A 27,026-nucleotide genomic window follows, 5' to 3' on the forward strand; every position below is an offset into this window, starting at 1 on the left:
TGTGATTGAAAGATGAATTTTCAGCAGCTTTACTCCAGTCTTCTATGTCAAATGGTCCTTCAGAAATCATTTTAATATGCTGATTTAATATACATTTTCGGAAACAGTTTTGCTGCTTCATATTTTTTGGAACATGTAATATTTTTTTTTGCAGGATACTTTAATAAAAAGTTTAAAAGAACAGTAGTATATATATATATATATATATATATATAAGTATTTATTCAAAATATCATTTTTTTGTAAAAGTATACACTACCGTTCCAAATTTTGGGTCAGGGTAGGCTAATTTTTTAATTTTATAGTTAAGAAATAAATGCTTTTATTCCACAAGGATGTGTTAAATTGATAAATGTAAAAAAAGTGATACATCATTAGAAAATATTTCAATTTGTTATATTAAAGGGGTCATATGATGCTTTTTTAAAGAACATTATTTTGTGTATTTGGCGTAACAGAATATGTTGACACTTTAATGTGTAAAAAACAATTTTTTTTTCTCAAATTCTGTACATTATTGTAGGTCCTCTAAGCCCCGCCTCTCTTTCTACAAAGTCCCTCCTACAGACAAGCGCAGTCTGCTCTGATTGGTCAATTGAGTGATTGTCCGAACACCACCAAGTACTCGTTGGAAATGTAACGCCTCTTTCCATAATCACGAGCTTCATCTTTCAAAATAAATGTTAAGACAGTTAATAATGTCCTTTGTTTTACCATCAGTTCAGGCCTGAAAGGGAAACAGAGTCACGTGACAGACGCAGTGATGAAGCTCATAATATGTGTTTACAGTGTTTGAATATTAAATGAGAATCCTTAGATTAATTAGATTAATAAATCCCACACTGTCTAATTGATTCAATAATTTTTTTTTAAACGATTGACAGTCCTAGTAAAAACACTCCACACTTGAAAGTCTTTAGTGACTTAATCGGCGGATGTCAGCTTAGGGGATGACTGTGTTCAGCTTTTGGCTGTTGTTAGAAAGACACCCAACCCCTCCAATGTAGAGTAACAAATAATAACAAAGTCAATTAAAATGATGATAACAAATAATAAAACTATTTAATAATATAAAATAATCTAAAGTACAAAAAAATTAATAATTGAATATAGAAAAAATATCATTAAAATAACTTAAATTCTAGTAATGACAAATACTAATAAAACTATAATAATATTAAATAATTATAAAAATAATAATAAGCATATGAAGAATAAACAGCAAAATCGTTCACTGCCAATGGAAGCAATAATAATATAACATAATTAAACAAAAAATAACTAGTAGTGATTAAAAACTATATAATAATGTAAATATATCATAACAAAATAAAATGGATGATGAAAATAATAATAATAATGATGGTAAGGAAAATAAAATAAAAAAAACTTTAGGTAATGCTTTGCTCAGTGGGTGATGGTTGGGGTCCAGTTCTGAAGGGGTTGTGCTGAATTTGGTGGAGCTAGAAGGAGGCCAACACCTCCTGTACTGTGGTGCATGAGAAACAACAACTATGATAATATATTTGCAAATCGCTGGAGACTCAGCGACGAGATATGGAATGGACCCGTTAAATCTTTGATGAAGGACCCTTTACAGGCAGTCTGAGGGTGATCAGACAATGAGCGCTCCTCAAACGGAAGGACGCTTTCTTATAAAGCTGCATATCTGAGAGATGAAGTCCTTCACTTCCCTTAATCACCCACAATCTTTTCCGATTCATGAAATATAAATGAGATGAAAATGAATCAATGCAGTTCCATTTCATTATGTTATGCAAGACAAAGAAACTAAGAAAAAAAATTAAGTTGAAGCCAAGACGTTTTGTTTTGTTATAAATCAAGCTCATACTGTAATGTGAAACTATGTTGCATAAATGCAAACCACTGGGAGACCACTGATGGTTGTCATTGCCTGTGCTGCATAAGTATAAAGTCTGTAAATATTAATAAATCAAACATAAAGTATTCTTCAAACTATAATTCTATTAGTATTTTAATGCAATGACCGCAGGGGCAGAAACATGTGCACTTACTAGACTGTCACATTTTAGCGTTTAATGGTGAGAAAGACTCTAGCCTTGATACCTCAAAAGGACACATCCTCACTTAGGAAACGTCCTTATATAAATTGGTTCTTATTTTCAAGTAAAAATGCACCTGCTGAATTTAGCGCAACGCGCAGCAGTAGCGTCCTCCTGCCAGTGAGCGGCGCTGTGACGAATACACTCCTCTCGCTCTCTCTGACGCTCGCTCACAGTCTCACATCCGCCGCAAACATGGCAGACGAGCTGGATGTTGTTGATATCGAGGGAGATGAATGTGATGAAAGAGTCGGGTACGAGATCGTTCCCTCATCTCCGCTGTTTGGAAAATATTGTGTACTTGTATTTTGATAAATCTGAATTCACCGATGATCAGAAATGAGACCGGAGCGATGTTAAAACGAGTGACTGGATTAATATGAACTTCTCTAGTTAAACGAACACAGCTACACTATTTTATGCACTATTGCATTAGAATAGAATTCACTATTTTAACATCGGCTAGGAAACGAGTTTAATGCAACTGGAGCTTCAGTTACCTGCTATATAGTACACAATATCCGCTCATTAAATTCGGCATCAAATCATTATAACATGATCTGTTAAGCACTAACAGTAATTAGTTACTAGTGACTAACATCTTTTATTATTTGCATGCTCTCTTAACAGCGACCTGAGCAGTGCTGAGATTCTCCAGGATCAGTACTTACAGTCTGCTTGGAAGACAAACAGCAGTATAATGGTAACAGTAAGATGGATCTTAAAAGGCCAGCTCACCCCAAAATGAAAACTGTTGTCACTTTTTTTTAACACTACGTGTAGAGAGACTCTGAAAGTGGATGTGATGTGTTGTTGTTGTGTGTGTTCAGCCGTGGACGCAGGACAGCTCCATCAGCGATGAGAACAGACAGGCCATCGAGAGCATGCTGCTGGAGGAACAGTATCCTTCACACTCCTCACAACACACTCATTCAGTTCTTGTTTGTTTATGTTTGGTTTTCACATCCAATAATGGACAGAATGTGGGAGAACGTGGTTGATTTTCTTAATAAAGCAAGGTATTATTTTGCCAGTAAGAAAGCACCAAAGGTGGCATGGACCAATGAGAAGACTAAAGTCAAAAAGTGAGCTCCCTTTTTTTATCCATTTACGTTCATGAATATGTAAACACCCACACAACCGTTCAAGAGTTTGAGGCATGTAAGAATTTGTAAAAACGTATAATCCAGCAAGAATGCAAAAATTACAGTAAAGACTTTTACATTGTCACAGAAGTTTTTGATTTGTAATAGATGCTGGAAATTCAGCTTTGCTGTCACATGAATAAATTACAGTGTAATATAGATTAAAATAGAAAACCAACATTTTTAATTCTAATATTTAAAAACATGTGTATGTTTGTGTGTTCCTGATCAAATAGTTTGGTGAGTGTAAACAACTTATATATATAAAATAAAAAAAAGTCATTAAAAAAAATCTTACCAACTCCAAACTTTTGAATGTGTGTGTGTTCATCAGTACAGTTACTGACTCAGAATGTCTTTAAAGGACTTTGGTGAAGAGTTCTGGAGCTCAGACTCGTTGGGTTGAAGAGGAGAAGGATCTCTTTGAGGAAGGGCTGGTATGTTTTCTGAACATAGAGGAAATAGTACTCTCTCTCTCTCTCTCTCTCTCATATAAGGAATATATTATATATATATATAATTTTTTTTTTTTTTTTTTAATGGTTTCTAGGCTCAGTTTGGCCACAGGTGGACAAAGATTGCCAAACTAATCGGCACTAGGTCAGTTCTACAGGTGAAGAGCTATGCTAGGCAGTACTTTAAAAATAAGGTATGACTTCATCCCATTTCCACATTACCATATGAAAATCCATACGCTTCCAGTTCAGATGTTTACAGATTTTAAATTAACTCATTAACAGGAATAATGATAAATATAGACATCCGAGGGGATATTTTTAACATCTAAATTGAAACTGTAAATGCCACGTTCTTGGATTATGTTCATTTAGTACCATATTAATTTGATTTGTGTTTGAACTTTAGTCTAAAACGGACACAGCTGCTGAAGTGCCCTCCTCTAATGTGACCTCAGACGCCACGTCTGTGTCCTCGATCCAGCCTCACATCTCAGCCCTGAACAATGCTGTGCGCATCGAGCAGCTTTCAGATGATGAAGATGTTGACATCACTGATGACTTCAGTGACGAGGGGCTTCAGTCTGAAAACCAGCCAGAGCCCCCAGGCTCCCCAGAGCGCAACCACAGAGAAGAACCCAGTCCACTGCCACATCCATCAGACCTACTTTTAAACCCTCTGCCTGAATCAGGAAGCACAGCTGAAGATGGACCCAGCGATCCAGACACTGGCATCACTCATACTGGCATTGATCCTGAACAAAAGGAGCAAAGTGGGACATGTTTCTCTAAATCAGACAGTCCAGGCAAACACAGCGTGTCTGAGGAGGAGAGCACTGAAAGCACAGGTACCTTGACATCACTAACATTCATTTACTCTCTGTTACCCATTAGCTTTAGCTGTTTTAGCTAATGTATTCTTATACTCCAGATAAGACTGAATCAGGTGAATGTCCTGAAGAGGAGGAGGAAGACCAGGAAGAGGAGGAGGAGGAGGAGCTCAGAGTTCCTGAACAGGAGCTTGTATTGGACTTAAACACCATCACAGATGAGGAGAAGCATGCCATCCCAGAATTCTTTGAAGGACGTTTATCAAAAACTCCTGAGAGATATCTAAAAATCCGCAATTACATCCTGGACCAGTGGTGAGACGTCATTCTGTGCACTTCTGAGGAACATTTTCAAGTTCTTACATCGACTCTCCTTCTAACTATTTGAGTGTTTTTTTTTTTCATTTTTATTATTATTATTTTTGTACGAAACAGTAAAAATTACACAATGTTTTGTATATGGTTTCTTGTTTTTATACTCTGTTTTTATTATAAAAACATTTTAATTGTATGCCCGTTATTTTTATTGAATCAAAAATATAGAAAAAAACATAATATTGTGAAATATCATTACAATTTAAACTAGCTGTTTTCTGTCAGTATTGAGAAAAGTTGTGCAGCTTAAAATATTTATGGAAACTTTTTCAGTATTCTTTGATGCTTTGATCTAGTATCCTTTGATTTTTTTTAACTTCAAACAACCTTCTTTCAAAAGAATCTTACTGACTCTAAAGTCTGAACCTTTGAGTGGTATTGTAGGCATATTAAAAACTTGAAAACTGACTTCTCTGATGTCTGTTCAGGGGGAGAAGTAGACCCAAATACCTGAACAAGACGTCGGTGCGTCCAGGCTTGAAGAATTGTGGGGATGTCAACTGCATCGGTCGGATACACACCTACCTGGAGCTCATTGGAGCCATTAACTTCAACTGCGGTAATGCTTGTTGCTCAGTCAGTTTTCTCTTATTTTTCTCCTGTTTTCTTGAGTGTATTTCCTTCACTAAACTCTCTTTCTTTCTTTCTTTCTCCCACCCTTCCTCTGCAGATCAGGCGATCTATAACCGTCCGCGGCTGGTTGATCGCTCTCGGCTAAAGGAAAACAAAGACAGCCTGGACACGTATCATCTTGCCCAGAGGCTGCAGTCTGTGGTGAGAAAGAGTTCCAGTTCTCATCATCATTATCTGTGGATGATTATCTGTTTACATTTCTCTACTCATTTAATTATTGTTCTAATGTAATGTGTGTCTGCAGCGCACAAGGAAGCGGCGCATTCGGGACATGTGGGGGAACTGGTGTGATGCTAAAGATCTAGAGGGTCAGACATATGAGGTATGAGAAACAATTCTGAAATAGAACCTACAGGAAAGAACTGTAGATTGCAATTATGGCCTGATATGATCAGAATCTGTTTTTAAGATTGACATAAAAATGATTTCAGTAAATTATACTTTTTTACAAAATGAAATGTCATCCAGCATCTGAGCGCAGAGGAACTGGCCATCAGGAGAGAGGAGATGAAGAAGAAAGGACCAAGACCATCTAAACTTGCCAAGCAGAGAGGGTAAACACACACTCACTTACAAAACTGAAGCTTTAAACCTCTAGAACTGAACATCATTAATAGCTTAGTTTGTTTTTAATGATCTTTCCTTGTCTTTGTCCTCTGCAGCTCTTTTGATCCATTCCAGCTCATTCCATGCAAAGCTTTTGGAGAGGAAACCGAGGTAATAATTATTATTACATGTTAATAAAGTCTGATCAGTCTTTAAATGTATAAAAACGTGGTTTATCGTTTCATCTTAAGTACTTTGTCAGTGTTTAGAGATGAAAACTGGCTTCAGGCAACTTGCATTGACTTCTCCAGATTGTAAATCGGGAAAATCAGAGCAAAAGTCATATAAGGTGTTCCATCTGTCACCTAAATTCCATAATTAGGAATTTTCTGAATCCTTGAAACACTAAATAAATTATATATATATATAAATTATATATATATATATATATATATAACTTATTTATTTTCAGATAGTTGGCAATTTCACATTTTCAGTTAGTTTAACTTGATGTACTAAATAAAAATGTATAAAAACTACATAGATATATATTTTTTAAAATCTTTAAACTTTAATAAACTATAATAGTATCTCTGTGATAATAAAATAACACTGTCATTAATTTTGTTGGATAGAAATAAATCTCTATGTGTTCTTGTCTCAGGAACCGTTCAGAGTGATCGTTTGTGCTGAGGCTCTTATCATCATGGACATAGTGAGTATCATGTAGAGCTGGTTTTCAGATTTAATTAAGCTGAAGTATGTTTTTAAATTTTTTTAGCTTTTTTATTAATTTCTCAGTATTATGATGCTGTACTAATAGTCAAATCCTTTCCCAGCATGCTCATGTGTCCATGGGAGAGGTAATTGGCCTTTTAGGAGGAACATATGAAGAGGACGAGAAGGTGTTAAAGGTCAGTTAAGTCTGGTTAGTTGAAGAATACTGTGAGAATAACCGCAGGATGCTTAGTTTGTTATTTTGCTGATGTTTGTGCAGATCTGTGCAGCAGAACCATGCAACAGCCTGAGCACAGGTCTGCAGTGTGAGATGGACCCTGTCTCTCAGACTCAGGCCTCGGAGCTGCTCGGGGTCAAAGGTCACAGTGTGGTTGGTTGGTACCACTCTCATCCAGCCTTCGACCCCAACCCCTCTCTCAGAGACATTGACACTCAGGCCAAATACCAGGTAACGCATCACTGTATTATGTTGTTGTTGGACTAGGACGGTGTCTTTGCTTATGTGTCACGTCCTCTCTGTCTGTTTTTATGGCAGAGTTATTTCTCTCGAGGAGGTGCTCCGTTCATCGGGATGATTGTCAGCCCGTATAACTCGAGTAACCCATCTCCCCTGTCTCAGACCACCTGTCTGCTGGTACAGGAGGAGACCGGACCCTCTGGACCTCAGAGTAAGTCTTATACTTGGTTATCTGTGTTCTCTAAATGTTTAATGGTCTTTGTAGCAAGTGCTAGAGTCATGATTGTTAAAGAATAGGTGTAGATCATAAAATGAGCCCAACAACAGCTGCATCTGAATTCATATCAGTTTGTGTTGTTTGTGTTTTAGGGTTTCCATACCGGTTTAACATCCAGTACTCATCTGAGCATCCTGATTGGTCCGAAGTGATGAGAAGAGCAGAATGGGTGGTGTTCAAGTACAGGCTGTCTCATGGGTGAGCTGCGTGCTTTATGTGTGGGCAACCTCGTCTTCGGCTGGGAGAGGGAAGCTAGGACTCATAGAAAATAGGAATATCAAGATACATAATGCTGCACATAATTCACATTTTCTTAAGATAGCCTCAAATAATATTGTAGTAATATAAAATAAATTATATTTGACATTCAGAGTATTTGAATGTAGTGTATTTCTAACATTGTGTATTAGTATTTGTAGTAATAGTAGTTTAACATTTATTTCAAGCATCAATAAAGTGACAAGTGACAGTAAAGGTATTTATAATGTAGCAAAAATTGCTATTTCAAGGAAATGCCGTCCTTTTTTCGACTTTTTATTAATCAAATAATCCTGGGAAAAAGAAAGTAGGACATTTGCCACAAACATATTACACAACACAAATGTTTCCAACACTGATAATAGTAAGAAATCATCAGCAAATCAGCATTTTAGAAAGATTTCTGAAGGAACATGTGACAATGAATGCTGAAAATTCAGCTTGGCCATCACAGGAATAAACTGCGTTTTAATATATATTTAAATAGAAACTTGTAAAATATATATTTATAGCTTGCTTACCTCTCATGTGATTATATTTTATTCTTCTTCAGGAGTGTACCAATGGACAGGCTCTTCCGCAGAGATTCTTCTCTGACTTGCCTGGAAAAGGTAATAAATCTCATCTAGACTTCACATCGCACCCACAGCAGATGTATTTTGAGATTTTAAGCTGTCTGCTGAGTCATTTCTAATCCAGTTCACAGTGATACAGTTTATTTGAATTATTTAGATTCTCTCAAATATCCAAGATTATCATCATTGCATCATTGTCAAACTGAATAGTTAATTTAAAACGTATAACTGGTCAAAAGTTTAGTAAGATTGTTTTATGTTTTTGAAAGAAAACATGCTTACCTAAAACATTTTGAAAGAAAACATTGCTTACCAAGGCTGCATTTATTTAATCAAAAATACAATGTAAACAGTAATATTGGGAAATATTATTTCAATTTAGAATAACTAAAAAAAAAAAAAGTAATTTATTCTTGTGATGGCAAAGCTGAATTTTCAGCATCATTACTCCAGTCTTCAGTGTCACAGGATCCTTAGAGATCATTCTAATATACTGATTTACTGCTCAATCTAGAAAACAATTGTGCTTCTTCATATGATTTGTAGAAACCATAATATATTACCATTCAAAAGTACTATTAAAAACATAAGGTTTCTTTTATAAATACTTTTATTCGACAAGGACAAATGAAATTACCCAAAAGGTTACTATAAATACCTTAATAATGTTACAAAATATATATTTTTTCAAACAAATGCTGTTATTTTAAACTTTCTCTACATCAAAGAATTCTGAAAAGAATTTTCACAAAAAATATGAAGCAATTTATTAATGATTAAGCACCAATAATAATTGATTTCACAGTGAATAAATCAATATTTATATGCATTTATTGGTATGTGTTAGTTGAATGAGTTCTGCTCAATAATTAAAATTATACAATTATTTGTTTTAAATATAATTCAAAATGATTTATTTTGTCTGTCTGTCCGTAGATGCTTACATCAATTCAGAAGATTTTGGAGCAGGTCTCAGACACTGACATAGAGACTTTCCTGGTACAGATCGAAACCTTGTTTAACACACACTTTCTCCCCAAGACTGTCTCTTCCTCCTCTCGTCTTCAGGAAACAGTTACGCAGCCTCCGTTACTGTCATTCATCTCCTCAGAGCCAATCAACAGCAGCCAGGCCACCAATGAGTCTGACAGCCCAGATGAACTGTACACTACAAGACCCGTCAGCCATGTTAAAAGCTGTAATGAAGACGAGGATGTACCTGTTACACAGGCTATCAGTACAGAAACTGTGTAAATAATAGTAATGTAAAATCATTACCTCAATGGATAAACTTGACACATAGAAATCTGCTACTCCAGAAAACAAATGTATCATCGTAGCTGTAACATAACCTCCATGTAGATTTTTATATTTATAAAAAAACATTCCTCGTTTTTTGTAGTGTGATGATGTTTTGTAATTCAGTTTGATCACAGTGTTCAAGAAATTTCCTCATGGTTCTGTTTGTATCACCGTTTCAGAGTCACGCTATGTGCTGTGTTTATATATTCCAAGATGTAGGCTAGAATATGTGATTGCAAAGTATGGTAACGTTAAATATCCACACCGGTGCGGTGACTGAGTGCCTGCCACACATACTCCTCAAAACATTAGATCCATCCATACTGAAGCTGAGCCGGCGCACAACACACAAAAGGAAGATCGTTCCACAAACAGCTGCAATCGCAGGTTTCCAAACAGAGGTGGCGACAAAGAGGCAAAACTTATGGACTGCAGCTTGAAGTTGAACCATGGTGCAAGTGCATGCCGAATCATGGGTGGAGAACTGGATTACCCCTAGTTTATAAATAAAAGTATTATGAACAGGGGTAGAGCACAGTTTAAACAGTTTCCGTGGTTATAATGGAAGTTTTTGAGAGTGCATGAACTCTGGTTAGACTGAAGTCAATGATAATCTTTGAAAAATGTTATTTGATCTCTTTCTATACAATGAACGTATTATAACAAGTAACTTACAACGTTTTTATTAAATTCACTGTAAATGCAAAATCAGTCATATTAAAATATTTTATGGCATGACATATCTGGTACTTCAGTAAAATACGGGTTTTTATTCGTAGATTACAGTATTGGGCTACTCTGCCCATTATGATCAACTAACAATCTATAAAGGTGCAAAACGCATTCACTTACATATCTGAGTATCGAGATAATTCATGAAATAGTTTGGGAATATTTCGAATAAAGAGGGAAAAAATACATTTATAGCCTATATCAAGCCTATATAAGTTACAGTGACTGATGTGTGTCACATGACAAGCGTGACCCCCCCCCCCCAAAAAAAAAGTGCATGATGCCCATGACATTACAGTACAAAATTATTTGCGAAATTAAACATGATGAAAAGTTCATTTCAGTTGAAATCGTTATACCTTACTTCTAGATATGGCAGCGATATAAGAAATGGTAAAAATAGACAGAACAAATAATACTGGATGATGGGTAAGATTCATTTTAAAAGTGTGCCCCCTGAAAGCACAAGTGGCCCCTGCTTGGACCCTAATTACTGTAGTCTAGAACAGCCACTGATTATGAGAAAGATTCACACAATTTGAGTAAAAACGAAATGTTAAAGAATTTTCACATAAAGCTGTACCATAATTCACTTTAGCATTTCATAATATCATTTGCATATAAACACCGACGCAGTTGGGTTTTACACTAGAATTCAAGATTTGAATACCATATATACCATAAGTCTTATTAAATTGCAGAGTGAAAAAGATCGTTAGTAATTGTGTATTGTCTACTAAAAGCGGGTAAAAATGACCAGAAAACCATGGAAGGTAAGTAAAATAAATCAATAAAAGGTATCGTGTGGTGTTAAAATATGAATGATTGTGTCTGACGGACGGAACCATTGTGAAGTGTTGCTGTTCGCAGGGGGAGAGATTTAACTGTCGCAGTGAATCTCGCAGAAGAGAGTTTGGAGGGCAACTTTACAATGAAGAACTTCTCAAAACAGACAGATAAACTTTTATAAATAATTAGCGTGTATAATTAAGAAGTCATAGCAATGCAAGTCTAACAACACTGAAAGCAATCGCGATCTGGTTAAAGTCTAATAAGTGTAATGCCCTCGATCATCACACCTGCTACATGTAGACTTTCATTGACTTGTGACATTAAGTTAGTACGTGGATTTAAAAATGCATAATGTGACCATATAACCTTAAAACTGTGATTTAGTTTATCACTATATTTATTACGCAAACGAGGGAATGAAGTTGAATGTCTAGTGTGTTTTATTTTGACAATGGAGCAGATTTGTATTCGTCTGGTCAAACTTGATATGCTGTCCATCATAAGAGCCTCAAACCGCTTCCCTTCAGCGATCAGATGCTGTGGACAGAGACTGTTTCTCCGCCGTGCATCACTCTGTGCCTCTGATCTCACGAGGACAAACTCATCTGTCACTGCTGCTGCTTCTTTCTGTCTGAGATCAAGATCAAGACTTAACACCTGTATAACTGCGTTCAGACCTGCAGCTGAACGGGTGCCGCGGATCATTCAGCCCACGCGCGAGTTTCACACCTCAGGCAGACTGAGAGCTTTACCTGCGCCCTTGATATGGATGCTACTGAAGCCCCTACAGAAGCTCACGGCCATCATACTGGGCAGGTGAGGGTTTTTGTTCATTCAAAAAAAAAAAAAAAAAAATGCTTGGCTTATACTGTCCACATGTACTTTTTATTACTGTGGTTAGTAAATGGGGTGCGTGTAACACCGAAGTTCTTGGTTTTCTGTGATGGGGAGCTAAAGTTTAATGCAAAAAATTCTTATTTCACATGTATCTCTCTCTTTGTCTCTAGGAGCATCAGAAAATGGTGGATAGCCCTGCCGCCCAATAAAAAGCAGCTGTTTCGTGAATGGACGTGGCGTCGACGTTGGCACCTGGTGGGAGCAGGGACAGGACTGCTGTTCTTCGTCTCCATCTGTTTACTCACTCACCTGGATGAATCTCCAGTTACAGGCAGGACCCGACTGCTGCTGTTCAGCAGGGAGAACTTCATGGAACTGGCTCGGGTCACGGGGGAAGCGGTGCGAACTCAGTCGTGCAGTTGCTCATGTCCACACAACTTGTTTAGTCTATTTACGCTTATTTTCTTGGTTGCATCCAGTTGCAAGCCAAGCTCCAGTGCCTGAAAATGATTAGTCTGAATTTGGTTTTCCTGTGCTATGGGATATTATCAAAATGAAATGTAGCATTTATTTTCACAAATCATTTTATTTAATGGATTGTCGCTCCTCTTTCCCCCTCATTCTCTCTCTCAGTACATGGAGGAGTTCAAGGATTCTCTGATCGCTCCGTCAGATCCCAGGCATCAGGTGGTGGAGCAAGTGGTTCGGGTTCTAGCCGAGAGAAACCAGGACGTTGCTGAGATTTCCTCTGTCCCCTGGACGGTCCATGTGGTGGACGGCCCCACAATCAATGCATTTGTTTTGCCTGTGAGTCACATCTGGTAACACCCAAAGGCGTAATCTAATAATAATCCAAATCTATTCATTTGTTTTATTCACTTCTTTTGTCTCGCCAATTTTAGTTTGCATGCATTTAAGAAGACTTTCTTCTTCATTATCCAACATATACTATGTTGAGCATTATATACATACACAAAAAAAAAAAAAAAAAATACAATATGAAGCACTGATACAGCATTTTGAGGAAAAGTAACACTATATTTTTAACATTAATTTCTGCAGCGATTGTTGGGAGCAAACATCCCTCTGTTAATAAGAAATATGAAGTCAGGGCTAGTCTGAATGAGGTGAATAAAGCAGACCAGGATCTCACCAGTAAAGTTTAGATGGATGACGATTGTAATGGAGGTAAAGATGATTACAGGGACATACAGCAATTATTACTGTCATCACTTACTCACCCTTAGGACTTTTTGGGTGGAACATAAAAGAAGGTACTTTGAAGACTTTTGGGAACCAAACTGATTTGTTTCTAATGACTTTCTCTGTATAAACAAAATATTTTTTATTTAAAAAAATCTTTTATAATCCTTGGTTTATGTAAGGCCATTTTATCTTAAACATTTATTATGTTGAATCAAATAAAATATTTATTTCTAAAGCTACTTTTTGTAATCTCTACTTGATACTTTTCTCATTTAACACAATAATGGCTTAAAATGATCTTTTATGGGTATTTTTTCACGGCCAAATTTAATTTACAATTAATTTGAACAACATCACGTGGGCTAATTGGTTAAATTAAACATTTGAATTGACTAACAGTCCTAATTAAAATATAAAGATACTTTGTAATCTACCCTCATTCTTGAATTTCCTGTCTGTGAAATTTCCCAGACAGTTTTGGACATTTTTCTTATGAGCTACGTGTCTGAGCATTTCATACAGAGAGAGAAGTGTTCTTAATTCACTGCAGATGATTAAAGAAAATCTTGAGACTGATTACTAGGAAATTATTCTGATTTAACAGCTGGAATGATTGTGTGTGTGTGTGTGTGTGTCAGGATGGGAATGTCTTCATCTTCACAGGAATGCTGGAGGCTGTAGCAGACATCCATCAGCTGGTATTCATACTGGGACATGAGATGGCTCACGCTCTGATTGGTCATGCAGTAAGTCCCGCCCACACTGTCAAACCTCCGCACAGAAACGCCCCAATGGACATTATTTTTGTCATTTCTTAAAAATCTATTTTAGCCCAATCATGAATTATGCTGAAAGTAAAGTAACCAAGAACTTCGTGTTAATTTCTCGAAGTAATCTCTCCCTTGGGGGCATTTTGATTTAAATGTAAACGTATAATCTGATGTCTGCACCCACTGTCAGGTGGTTCTAGGGTCCTCACACTGCCTCTGGCCTTTATAGTTTGGATCAAACTAAATTTGTACTTCATTTGCAGTGTCTCTCAACGTTTTTCAGAGAGTAAAAGACCCTTCATTAGATTCAAGTGCTCGCTTTATCTCTCTTTTGCGTGTGTCATGTTTTACTTTCATCTCTTCTCTTGGTTTAAATGAAGAGAAGGAGGCGTCCTGTCTCAGAGGCACTCGGTGCGGTTAAGAGATCGGTTTAAAGGATGTTTTAGTTTCGGAGCTGTTGCATCATGCCATGCTTGTGGCTCTGGTTAGCGTGAAGGAGCTTACACTGATATTAGGACTAATATAATGCTGGGAAAAAATATTATATATATATATATATAATATTAAATATTTTTCGGTGGCATTAAAAAGTCCCTTTAAAGCCAAGCAACATGCTGTTAGGCTTATGAGAGTTTCCTTTGTTATTTCAAAGCTGCACAAGCTAGTGGCAGACACTGGAACAGATTTCAAACCGGAAAAATGAAAAACAATATTATATTTGACACATTATTGATTCATTTATTTTACATATTCAGCCTATTAGACTGAAAGGTGAAGGATCATGTGACACTAAATCTGGAGTGATGCTGCTGAAAATTCAGCTTTGTCATCACAGAAAATTAGGATTTAAAAAGAAAATATATTTCTAAATTTATTTCAAAAGAAGATGTTTCACAAAATGTCCAAGCAGCTCTTTTCCACACTGAAGTACCGTGACACCTTGGCTGTCGAAAGACAATACTTCAAAGTCTCACTTATGATTCGTTTGCTGTTTTTTTTTTCTTTAGCTATTGAAGTCTTTTTAATGCGATAGCTTTGTGTGAGGACCAAACCAAAATTAGTTGACAGCAGAAATAAAAAATAAAAAATGTTATCGTTTCTTCACATTATGTATTTATTTTTAATTTCTGCAGTTTTTTTTTTACTCTGTATTACTATGTAAAAAAATTATTACATTTTTTATAAATTTTTTTCCTCATTACACATATCACTAGAAATACATAATCTCAGAATTCAACACCTTTTATTATCACATGCGACTGTATGACCATGAAGCTGGTGTAATTACCCAACAAATCTGCTTTGCGGCATTTAGCCGGCCACTCATGGACACGTGTTTTGGCATATCTGTTGCCCTTCTTTCAATACAGTGTGTATCATAATTATGATTCAGTGTGATTCATCATGTCTCTCTTTATTAAACGCGCGTTTGTTTTTCTGCATTGTTCCTAATTGGGCATGCTGTCAACGAATGGGCTGCTTAGCAAGAGTGAAAAACAAAAGGTTCTCAACACAGAATTACAAACAAATTACAGTAGCAAAGTAGATAAACGACAAAATCACCAAAAGCAGAAGCCCATAGTGAATTTCTCTCTCTTTCTCAGGCAGAGCAGGCCAGTTTGTCTCACGTGGTGGAGCTGTTGTCTCTGATCCTGTTAACGGCGATCTGGGCGATCTGTCCTCGGGACAGCTTTGCAGTGCTGGGACACTGGATACAGAGCAAACTAGTGCAGGTGACGGAGGACCTTACGATCTCTCTCTTTCTCTTTTTTTTCAACTGATTCATAATCTGCCTTCTTTCAACACGTTTCCACTGTTTCCGGCCCTTTATCTCGCTAGTCCCGAACCAATGTAAATATATGTTTACATAAAATATATAAAAATATATATATTTTATGAAAATACTTGCACATATTATAATTTAATAATATGACATTTGTATATTTTGTGTGTGAGTAGGTGAATAGATAGACAGACAGACAGACAGATATATTTATTTATTTAGAATATATGAGGACATTTTTTTAAAGAAATGTCAAAAGTGCAGGATTCATATGAAATATGAATTTTTTTTTTTACATTTTAAACATCTTTACTGACACTTCTGATCAATTTGATGCATCCTTGCTGAATAAAAGTATGAATTTATTATAACAAACAAGTTAAAGTATGAATTTATTTATTATAAGTTATTTCTCTCTCTCTGTATATATATATATATTAGTGGTGGGCAAAGATTATTTTTTTTAATCTAGATTAATCTCACTGTAGTCTTGAAATTAATCTAGATTAATCTCACTGTAGTCTTGAAATTAATCTAGATTAATCTAGATTAAAATGGCTCATTAGAATTCTGCTAAAGGCATTCAGAATATGTGTGCTACCCAAATAAAATAATGACTAAAAGTAAGTTTTTTAGAACAGGTTTCTCAAGCTAGGTGGTGCATCACAAAGTGCTTGAGAAAGCTGTAAACTAATTCCCACATAATCCGTCTGCAGTGCGTATGCGTTTCATATTTTTTTTACACACCCATGTTAACTGATTCTAGCGTTCACGCGGTTGCGGTCCGTCAGTGCGTTCCAGGAGCGGTGCATCTGCAGCAGTGCAGCGATGGTTCACGTACCGAGTAGCGGACTGCAAACGCGTCCTGTGTGAAAGCACAATGAGTATGAGTCCGTGCTGCTTCTGCACCACATATGTAACGCACACGGACTGCATACGTACCATAGACGGATTATGTGTGAAACAGGTGTGCGTCTTGGCGAGGTTGGCGAGATAAATAAATAAATAAATAAAAACATTCCCTGACACAACCCGGCAGCTTCAGCTGCATCCATGTTAGCACGTCACATTTGATGTGGTAATTTCACAGTAGGCATACACACAGGTTCGAAGACTTGTTCTCGCCCCCTACAGTGCAATTTGGCTAGATATACATCCGCGCTAAAACATCAAGGTGAAAGTCATCATAGCTCGCATAGTATAGATCCAGCTCCCAACCCAACTTTGAGAATAGATTAATGGCGATTATTTTTTTTATCGCCCGATAAGAGTCTCATGTTTTATATATATATATCTATTAGTTTGTTCAGAATTCAGTATAAGACATTTAAGGGAGTGAGTTTAGGTTGGGTTTGTCCATCAATGATGCAAACACTCCTTAAATATTGATTCTGAAATCCCTAAAAGACCCTTTAAACGTTACCAATTAAACTCCTCTGCTCGAGCTGAAAGAAACCTTCTCAAGTACTCTCTCGCCAGCATTGAAAAACAATAACAGTATCTCAGAGGAGATCTTATTTGGGTTTCTGAGGACTTCAATTTGAGGTTGGTTAAAATTCAGCTACATTTATTTGTTCTCTAAATGGATATTGAATTAGCATTTTCTGAATCACTGTGCTGTGCGAAACAAAGGCCCACTTTCAATTTAATTGTACTTTTTTTTTTTTATGGTGTTTTCTTCTAAGATACTGTGTACTCTCTTGCTCTCCTTTTAATGTGGATATTTCCATCCCTTTCTTTCCTTGTTTTTTATCATCTTTCTCCTGTTACTTTTAAAATAAATGACATTTTAATGGATGGGCTTTTTATCTCCGAGTCATTTTGTTCTCCATATATGGGTCACTTTATTCTGTCCGTCTTCTGTGTGCTCTGTCAGAAAAGCTCATTTAACTGCAGATTTTCTCTGTCTCCTCTCTGTGTTGTAGTTCTTATTTGACCGGCCCTTCAGTCGTAAGCTGGAGGCAGAGGCGGACCAGGTCGGCCTGAAGCTGGCTGCAAAGGTACTGCAGATATTATAATTATTATTATTATTATTATTAATCCAAGGGAACACGTATTGAATGTCCACCTAAAATGCACTATAAGACAAGTTTCACAGTGTAAGTAGCTCATATATTTCATAAATTACAATCCATGGATAAGCAGCTTAGTGCTGTGTCTCAGAAGAATAGCTGCGAGTAGATGTTCGGCATTGAGCATGTTTTACACCCCATAACTGAATTATCAATCATTTTCTGAAAACCGTCTGTGTCGGTCTTGATAAAAAAATCCTCAAACTTGACAAAAACAGCATTTTCTGATCAGGAAATCGGACTAAATGAAGATGATTTAAGCTGTTTATAGCTCAGTGTTATTTTAGTATTGTTTATATTCTATTCATTATTAGTTTTAACTAGTGTTTATTAATATGTTATTTCAGCATTGTTTAAATTACTGAATTTTTCTTAATAGTTTTAGTTTCAGTTAACAAAAACTGTTATAGCTAGGGTTTGGGATTTGGGTTTCGTTTCATGTAGATTATGTAAATTAATTAGCATTTTGATAAATGTGATACAATACATTATTTTACAATACAATACTTAGATTTTTTTTTTCAGGGGTGCTAAACCTTTAATTTGTGTAATTAACGTTTAAATGGTCTAAAAACAGAGAATTCATAATTATTCTAAAATCTTTTAGAGCACATTGGATGCAACCCACTTTATCTCCCTTATCCATTTAAAATAAAAATATGATTTTTATTTTTATTTTTCTCGTTATGTAGGATAGGCTGTGTGTATATATATATATATATATATATATATATATATATATATATATATATATATATATATATATATATATATATATATATAGGACAGCTTGTTGTCAAAATAGTTATGTTATTATTTAATTTGGTAAGTCAGTTAGTGCTGCTGTCAGATGATGTGTCAGACATCATGAGAAAACAATTGTGGAGATTACGAGAACACATGAAAGAATAATAATAATAATCCATGACCTCTATGGGGCTTCCATATATACTTGACTACAATTACAAACAAGTTCACTTTTAAAGGCATGGCATACTTAGGAATTACACACTTCACCTATATGTCACTCTAAATAAAAGTTGTATTAGTAATAATTAGTAACTTCTTATTACTAGGATAAATTAAAAGTGTGAAAGCGGTATCCTACATGACCTCTAGATGGCACTGTTTCTTTACAAACTGCATGAAGGAAGCCATTTCTCTGATTCATGGTGTAGTGCTCTTCCTGACAGCATGTCTCCTGATCTCATGCTTGGCATCATTATGGAGAAACCGTTGATTCCCTTCTACCTCTTCTAGTAGTAATAACGGGCCGCCTGCTGCTCGTAAACGGGCTCAGATCCGGCCTGCCACAGCCGGCTGGGTGAAGGACACTGGCACGTGCTGCGGTAACGGTGCGAGGCTTGCTAGACTAGTCATGAGTCATGCTGTTCATGATCCAGCCTGCTCTCAGCTCGGGCTGATGACGTGTCCAGAGCATCGAGCGCTCGTGTGTGTGTGTGTCATCTCCTTGTTTGCTTCCTTTGATGGTGACACAGCTTTATCAACCGTCTGTGTATGTGTATTTACTGAGATTGCTGTGTGTTTCTGTCAGGCGTGTGCTGACGTGAGGGCAGGCCCAGTGTTTTGGCAGCAGATGGAGATCTATGATCAGTTGAGAGGTGAACCCACCATCCCCGAGTGGCTGTCCACACACCCTTCCCACCAAAACCGTGTCAGACAGTTGGACCGCCTCGTCCCTGAGGTAAAGCACGCAAAAGCAAATACATGCATCATTAGACACCATCAATGTTAGATGAGTGAAATCTTATCACACAAATGCAAACCGTAACATGTACGGTGGTGTATAGCATTAAATTGATGGCTGAGATGGTAACAACATTTTCAGATGGTTAAGGAACTGATCTAAAAGAAAGAACCATCAAAGCCGTGGCCTAGCATACTTGTTTTTAACCGTTCTAAGCTTTGGTGCCAATGCATCATTTCTCATTTGCATTCCCAGTAGCACTTTTTTCTGTCCTTCCTCGTAATTTTCAGTTTTCTTAAAAAAAAAAAAAAAAAAAAAAAAGAAAAAAAAAAGGCAAACATATAGGACTAAAAGTATTGCTTAAAAATAAAATGAAATAATAATCATGAAATAACAACAACTACAACAACAACAAAATTACATGTAAATAAATACATTTCCAAATAGTTTATTTTAAATACTCAATATTAAAGATTATTTAATAAATATTTAAAATCTAGTAAAATTTAACATAAAACTAATAATAAACTGATATTTTTTATAATAATTTATTTTAATAATAATATAAAATTTAATTTAAAATGGCCTTACTAATGTACAGTTATTGTTAGTATTTTTATCTTATATTTAAAAAAAAAAATTTTTTTTAAATGTATATTTGACAATTCAAAACATTTTGAAAATATATATATATATTTATTTATTTATTTCTTAATTTCATTTTTTAATAGTGCTCCTAGTTCTCCTTAATGAACAGCATTTGACTGTGTAAAAATAATTTGACCTTCACTGGTGTATAAAAGTCTGAGACCACTAGTGAAAAAGCTTCTGTTTTGCATTTCTACTCTAATGACAAAAAGAAAAGAAATAAGAATGAAGATTAATTTCCGAATGTCAGTGTTTTGGTATGTCTTTAATGATTGTAGCACTCAACCTTAATGAACTTTATAAGTTTGTATTAAACCTGATAATCACCTTCAGCATGACCACTGTTTAGCTCTTCACGGGAGAGCTGTTTTCTGTATTTAAATTGAGGTATATGTTCTGGGTACACTGTTCTCTTGATTTAAAAAGTATCCATCAGAAACACACCGTAGGCCTCGCAGACACGTCTGAAATCCAGACCGCACCAAAACTAACAAGACGTCTGGAGACCCCTCTGCTCTGGAGCAAACTCAACCCTCTACACACATGCCTCAGAACACGTTCATAGTGGAAATGAACAGATAAATGCTCATCTGCTGGAGGGGAGAAGAAAACTCAAGAGCCATGACAAGGCCTGGAGGATCCATGAATCGCAGAGATGTCAGAAAACTCAACATGCAAATGGTGGAATCCTTAGATCAGTACTCGCAACCACAGAATAAAGCCTTCATTAGGGGCCGAGGCTAAATAATTCACCATGTGAGCCATTTATGCAGCACATCACGATATATAGTGCACTGCATGAAATGCATGACAGGGATTTGTGGAGTATGAATCAAACTCGCATTAAAATCCCCCCTTGATTTCCTCTCATAAAATAGCAGCAAGACCCCTGAACAAGAAAGTGTTTATAGTCCAGGTGTCACCTGCACTAGTTTGCTATCCACTTGCCCGGCATAAATTATTCACAATTTGGATATAAATATGACCCATCCCTCCTGGAAATGAGATTTCATAATTATTTGTATGCATTAAATCTCAGTGGAGCACTCAAGGTAATCATTTTACAAGTTAAGGCCATTTCCTGAAGGAAATAATGAGTTGATTTTCTGCTAAGAGCCTCTCTGTTGGTGTGAAAGCACAATGTGATCCCGCTGTTGTTACTGCTCTGCTGCCGGCCCAAGACTAGCTTCATTTGCTTAACATATACAGATCAGCACTTGTGTCTGGTGACATGGATGCATTGTGGAAAATGCATAGAATGCGAAATCTTTCCATTCTCATATGAGAAAGAAAAATGAACACAAAACATTTATGGAAATATTTTGGCAAAGTAAATACATTACCATTTGGAGTTGGTAAGACTAAAAAAAAAATATATATATATATATATATACTCACCAAAGCTGCATTTATTAGATCAAAAATACGGTAAAAACTTATGTAAAATATTGTTATATTGTGAATATATATATATATATATATATATATATATATATATATATATATTCCTGTGATCAAAGCTGAATTTTTAGCATCATGACTCCAGTCCTCGGTGTCACATGATCCTTCAGAAATCAATCTTTATATGCTGATTTGATGCTCAAGTAACATTTATTGTTATTATCAATGCTGAAAATAGTGTTGCTGCTTATTATTTTGGAAAACTTATAATTTTTTAATAGTTTGCTTTGTAGAATAGAAATTGTATAAATTTATTCTATTCTTGCTGAAGAAAAGTAATAATTTGTATTTTCTTTCAAAATAAAAATAAGGTCTTTCAGATATTATTTTCTTTCAGTCATTTGAACAGAAGTATATTATTATTGCTAAAAATAATAATAATATTGATAATAATTATAATAATAATGATAATAATAATAATAATATTGATAAAAAGTGTTTTGTAAATAATGTTTTTATTGTTACAGAATAATATTAAGTTCTTAGTAGTAATGCTTATGTTCTGAATAAAAAAAAAAAAAAAGTGATGTTGGTACATGTTCCTGTGCTGGATGTGTGTAAGTGTAATGTTTATGGAAGTATCTTGTGATGTTAGGAAGCAGATGGGAAATTATAAATCATTTTTCACACTTTTAAGCTACAGCCGTCAGCAGAGAAAGGCAGATGGTGTAGTTACTGTATCTACCAGCAGGGGCCAACTCTTGACCGCTTGCTTTAAACAAAGAGTTCACGTTAACATACTGTTTATAGAGTGAACTGTAGAGCACTATGGACAGCCATCTACAAGAAACATGCTCTCTCTCCGTCACACACCATAGCTCTACAAAATGGCGGTTTAATATACGATGCTAAGCTGCGGTGGAAGTATGCATGAATGTATTTAAGTGGCATGCAGGGGCCTTACTTAACCTTGAGCTTGAACTCTTAACAGTCCTGCTGCTTGTGTACTTGCTCACTTCAAACACAGAAAGAGCAGATGGCCAGGACTCCAATTGTCCATCAACTATAATGCATGTGAATTCTGTTGAGTGGAGGCTATTACTGCTCTGGAAAAGTTACCCTAAAGCACCCTCCATCTCTGTTCTCACCCTCTTTAACCTGATCCAATGGAGACTCGTCGTCTGTGTGCCTGCTATTGAGAATTACCATAGTGGAGTGTGTGTGGACTCCCCTCTATCTCCCGGTGCCTTATTCAGGAATACAAGTGGATTTGGTAGTGGTCACCTTTGTGTAAGAGTGTCTGTTTGAGAGTGGCTTGTCTGACGAAGTTCAGATTTCCAGTGGCATGATGTGTTTTATGTGTGTCAGTTGGGTGAATACCTGCTTGTAGGGTTTCATATAACTTAGTAGTTCCAAGTAAACTATATATACAGACAGAACGGTTTTGTTTTTTATTTGTAAAATCAATACTTCTTAGTTTTGAAGAATGCTTTTTAAAAGTGTTCTGATTCTCGTTGATGGTAAGCATGCAATTGCCGTGTCCCTCTTGGGTAATTGTCCTCAATAATCTTTGTTGCAGTCACTCTTTCACCAAGTTTAATTTGTTTTGTAGACTTTCCCTAATGGCCTGATTTTCAAACATTGCAGTGTTGCTTAAAATTGCCCGTCTTCCTGGTTTGAGTGCGTATTTAGCAGCTCAGTCTAATATGTTTTCCCCAGGGCAGAATAATAATTTGACTAGAAACTATTTGACATGAAGTGTCCTTTGTGTTTGTGCTGGTTGTTCGTGTTTTAAAGTGCATTATTGATCCAGTGTTATGAGGGATGTTTCTCCATCACCCCCTAATGGAGGTCATAGTTCAGAGGTCACAGACAAAACGCAGTAGGGGCCGTGTTTTTGTCACATCGGTCTTTGTAAATGAGTCTGGATTTTTTTAATGTAGAAGATATCCTGGTCGGTGTTCATCCATCAATCCTTCCATTCAATAACTACTCCAACAGATTGACTGAATGGATAAAGGATCACCCACATGTGTCAGAATTATGGTGAACCACCTTTTGCTTTAATTATAGCTTTTAGTCTGTTGGGGAGTATCATTTTAATTTACTTGTTACACAGTGGAGCCTAACTTACTGTAATAATTTTGACGTAGCCTACTTTTACGTTTTAAAGGTTCACTGTTAGTTTTTTTCATGCCACACATTTCATGACGGCTATTTTAGAGATGTGTCTAGCGATACACAGACTCTTTTGAATGTCTTTCAGAACTTTTCAGTTTTCAGTTCATCTCAAAATAAAACATTGCTGCAAAAACACTCGTACTTTTATTTTGAAGGCAAACGCAGTAAAGACGAACTGATTGTGAGTTACTGTTGCTGTCATCACAGATCTATTTCAGAACCAGGCGCTATCAAAATAATCTGGCTTTTGGCTCGCGGGCCGCCTGTTGCTGACCACTGATCTAGACTTTGCAATATTTCCTCACTCTTCTTTGGAGAACTGCTCAAGTTCAGTTTAGTTTGATGGTGAGTGTTTATGGACAGTAGTCGACAAGTCATTCCACAGATGGGGTTTAAATCAGGGCTCTGATGAGGCCATGCAAGGACATTCACTTTTTTCTCCTTCAGCCACTGTGTTCTCAGTTTTTCTGTGTGCTTTGAGTCAGTCATGTTGGGAGGTAAACCTTCTTCCCATTGACTACTTTCTGGCAGTGGACAGCTGATTTTCCTCAAGAATTTGACAGTATTTTGCCCATCCATTTTTCCTTCTATCCTGACAAGTGCTCCAGTCCCTGCTCCTCTATGCTTTACTGGAGGAATGCTGATATTTTGGTTGATATATTTATCAATATAATTATATTTTAGACTCATCTGCCTCCAAATTTTCAAGGTGTGTCTTACTGCTTGTGGCTTTTCTTGAGGAGTGTCTTTTTTTCTTGTAACCCTCCCAAACAAGCCACATTTGTGGGGAATTTGTGATATTGTTGTCTCACACAGGGGGTCGGTCGGATAGAGAAACTGCTTGTGAAAGTAATAATGCAACTGTCTGCATAATGTGTGGAAAACTAGGCTTGCCGTGATAGACCGTGCTGACGGTGATACCTGTGTTAAGCCACAGCACCGGTTACGTCACTCGTCCACCGTGGCACCAAATCCCACCGTCGTTTTGATTTTTTTTATAGTAATAAAAATAATTTAATTCAGTACAGACACTACAATTAAAAACTGAATGCGGCTGCTCAATTCAGTGTGCCGGACAATAGTCGCATCACAGATCAGATTTAATTTCTCCAGTGAGGAGAGACTGACAAGAAGAGTGAGGTGAGACGGATGATGGCAGATGATTTAGTTTTAAAAACTAAATGCAAATCACCTGTTTGGCAAGATTTTGGATTTTGAAAAACCTGTTGACTTTTTTTTTTTTAAACATTAGTTTCTTGTTTAATTGGTTCCACATTGTTTGCTGATTTTTACTTAATTCAAATTTTTGCGTGATTTTATTTAAATGTCTTTTCTTTTTCTTTTTACACCAAGGTGTATGCCATGCCTCCACGCTTTCTTGTATGTTTTGCTAATAAATGTTCTGCGTTTCTTATTTATTCGGCTACATATTATACATGCATACTTAGCCTATTCCCAGTTTTCTATAAATATTTAAACTTTATGTAAGTTATTTGTTATTTTATATTAGGCATAACCTGCCCTATAACATAATTTGACAGTGAAAGTAAAATGCTCATGGTGCTTTTAAGCTATTTAAAAGCAAAGGAAAAGATGGAAAATTCAAACGAACTTGAAACAAACAATTGCTTCATGCCGAATTGCCGCTATTTGAAAGTGAAAGTAAAATGTGCATGCAGATTTAACAAGCTATTTAAAAGCAAAGGAAAGAAAAGGTGAACGCCTTCTGCACCAACAGTATTATGGTTGTTGTCACACATCGATTAACCGGTGGGAAAACTTCCTCACTGTCACAACCCTATCGACAACATACCATAACCGTTTTATTTTACCGGTTGGATTAGTCAGACAACACAGAGTGTAGAAAGCTGCTAGCATGCTGGCAAAGAAATGTAAACATTTTAGATTTATTTATTTATAATATTTTTTCCAATCCATTCAGGTTTCATATCACTATTTCTATGCATCCATCTTTTGAATAGCTTCAGTCCATCCATCCATCCATCCATCCCTCTATCCAGATTTCATATCACTATTTCCATCCATCCATACATCTATCCATCAGTCCTTAAAAAGCAGTGTCACTTGGGTAGAGATGAAGAGTTGGAAGGTTTGTACGTTAGCTTAAAACCATCTTCATTAATTAGTGTCATTTTCTGTGTTATAGGCTTTGGAGCTCCGCGCAAGCTGTGACTGTCCTGCCCTCCCCAAAGCTGACCCCCGTGTCGTTTTCCACCAGGCTGTTAAATTGCTTCTGGACAATGCCAAAAAACAAGAACAGATTGCACAAGAGGAAAAGAATGAGAAGGAGAGAGCTGGAGTCATGTTGCCATTCCCTCAATCCCCTCCTGTCCTGACTCAAGGGTCTCAGCCGCAGCGGGGGGGAGTGCTGGCCACATCCACTCTGCTTAGTAAATGAGACTTGATGAAACATGACTGACAGGGATAAATTCAAGCTTTCCTTTTCACTTCTCTTTTTCCAGTGCAGTAGCTCTGAACAAGGCCTAAGAGGGTCGTGGATAGAACCAGGCACTTTTTTGATCCACTTGATTAGCTGTCTCTTTGATACCCATGTCAGTTAGTCTGTGAGATGATTTAAGTGGGAGTATGTAGATCATTTGTGTGTGATGCTCGAGTTTATGCTCCTCCAAGCATCCACGGCAGTGCAGTCATGTTAATAATGGAGCAATTATAAATGGGCTTTTGATTGGTTTTAATGATGTTATTAGCATAAGACCCCTGTGAAGCTGAATGCGTTATGGTGTACAGTACATTATTCATCAAACATCTGCCTCTGCTTTAATGTCCCCTATAGGTTCCAGGATGTAATGTAACTCTGCTGCATAGCAGCTAATGTCCCTGTCTTTGATGCTGTGTGGAGCTTTGGACACACTGCATTATTAAGAGGATGTATCAATGGCCAGCTGACGCTAAATGAGCCCAGTGCTTGTGTTCTTGACAAGTGTTGAGTTTATTTTAAATGCACTCTGAATGAATAGTATGAATGTAAAGAATATGACTGTAATTATGCACAAGATAAATGAATCTACCAGTCTTGTTTCTCCAGCATTTTCTTTAAAGGCACGGTCACATTAGCTGGGACATTTTGCATACAGAAAATGTCTATTCTCCATTGTCAGTAGTGTAGTGATGCATGAAGCATCACTCGCACAGAAGTCTCTTAAACCAAGCAGCTATTAATTGGTCAATGTGGAAAATTT

The 27,026-nt window shown here is 36.4% G+C and overlaps 2 protein-coding genes across 2 annotated transcripts; both read left to right on the top strand.

Moving 5' to 3' along the window:
* Nucleotides 1-2,250: 2,250 nt before the first annotated feature.
* Nucleotides 2,251-10,413, top strand: mysm1 (Myb-like, SWIRM and MPN domains 1). The gene is made up of 20 exons (XM_026233722.1): nucleotides 2,251-2,338; nucleotides 2,715-2,787; nucleotides 2,915-2,985; nucleotides 3,104-3,169; nucleotides 3,594-3,666; nucleotides 3,780-3,878; nucleotides 4,094-4,532; nucleotides 4,616-4,829; nucleotides 5,318-5,448; nucleotides 5,560-5,663; nucleotides 5,767-5,844; nucleotides 5,991-6,076; nucleotides 6,185-6,239; nucleotides 6,733-6,783; nucleotides 6,908-6,982; nucleotides 7,066-7,254; nucleotides 7,342-7,474; nucleotides 7,633-7,738; nucleotides 8,352-8,409; nucleotides 9,310-10,413. The coding sequence occupies exons 1-20, from the start codon at nucleotides 2,280-2,282 to the stop codon at nucleotides 9,625-9,627; spliced, it is 2,478 nt and encodes an 825-aa protein (XP_026089507.1). The 5' UTR covers nucleotides 2,251-2,279; the 3' UTR covers nucleotides 9,628-10,413.
* An 861-nt stretch (nucleotides 10,414-11,274) lies between these two features.
* Nucleotides 11,275-26,864, top strand: oma1 (OMA1 zinc metallopeptidase). Its single transcript, XM_026233723.1, has 8 exons — nucleotides 11,275-12,015; nucleotides 12,207-12,435; nucleotides 12,670-12,843; nucleotides 13,881-13,988; nucleotides 15,617-15,745; nucleotides 17,721-17,795; nucleotides 19,423-19,572; nucleotides 25,973-26,864. Exons 1-8 carry the CDS (start codon nucleotides 11,651-11,653, stop codon nucleotides 26,222-26,224), a joined length of 1,482 nt encoding a protein of 493 aa, XP_026089508.1. The 5' UTR covers nucleotides 11,275-11,650; the 3' UTR covers nucleotides 26,225-26,864.
* Nucleotides 26,865-27,026: the final 162 nt, after the last annotated feature.

Source organism: Carassius auratus, chromosome 45 (genome assembly GCF_003368295.1).
Source record: "Carassius auratus strain Wakin chromosome 45, ASM336829v1, whole genome shotgun sequence".
NCBI classification, from domain to species: domain Eukaryota; kingdom Metazoa; phylum Chordata; class Actinopteri; order Cypriniformes; family Cyprinidae; genus Carassius; species Carassius auratus.

Excerpts from the sequence above, each read along its gene's own strand:
- mysm1 (XM_026233722.1), top strand. The coding sequence starts at position 2,280 with ATGGCAGACGAGCTGGATGTTGTTGATATCGAGGGAGATGAATGTGAT. Across the intron at positions 2,986-3,103 it reads AGCATGCTGCTGGAGGAACA|GTATTATTTTGCCAGTAAGA; the intron begins GTATCCTTCACA and ends TAATAAAGCAAG. Across the intron at positions 8,410-9,309 it reads CTCTGACTTGCCTGGAAAAG|ATGCTTACATCAATTCAGAA; the intron begins GTAATAAATCTC and ends GTCTGTCCGTAG.
- oma1 (XM_026233723.1), top strand. The coding sequence starts at position 11,651 with ATGGAGCAGATTTGTATTCGTCTGGTCAAACTTGATATGCTGTCCATC. Across the intron at positions 13,989-15,616 it reads ACGCTCTGATTGGTCATGCA|GCAGAGCAGGCCAGTTTGTC; the intron begins GTAAGTCCCGCC and ends TCTCTTTCTCAG. Across the intron at positions 17,796-19,422 it reads GCCTGAAGCTGGCTGCAAAG|GCGTGTGCTGACGTGAGGGC; the intron begins GTACTGCAGATA and ends TGTTTCTGTCAG.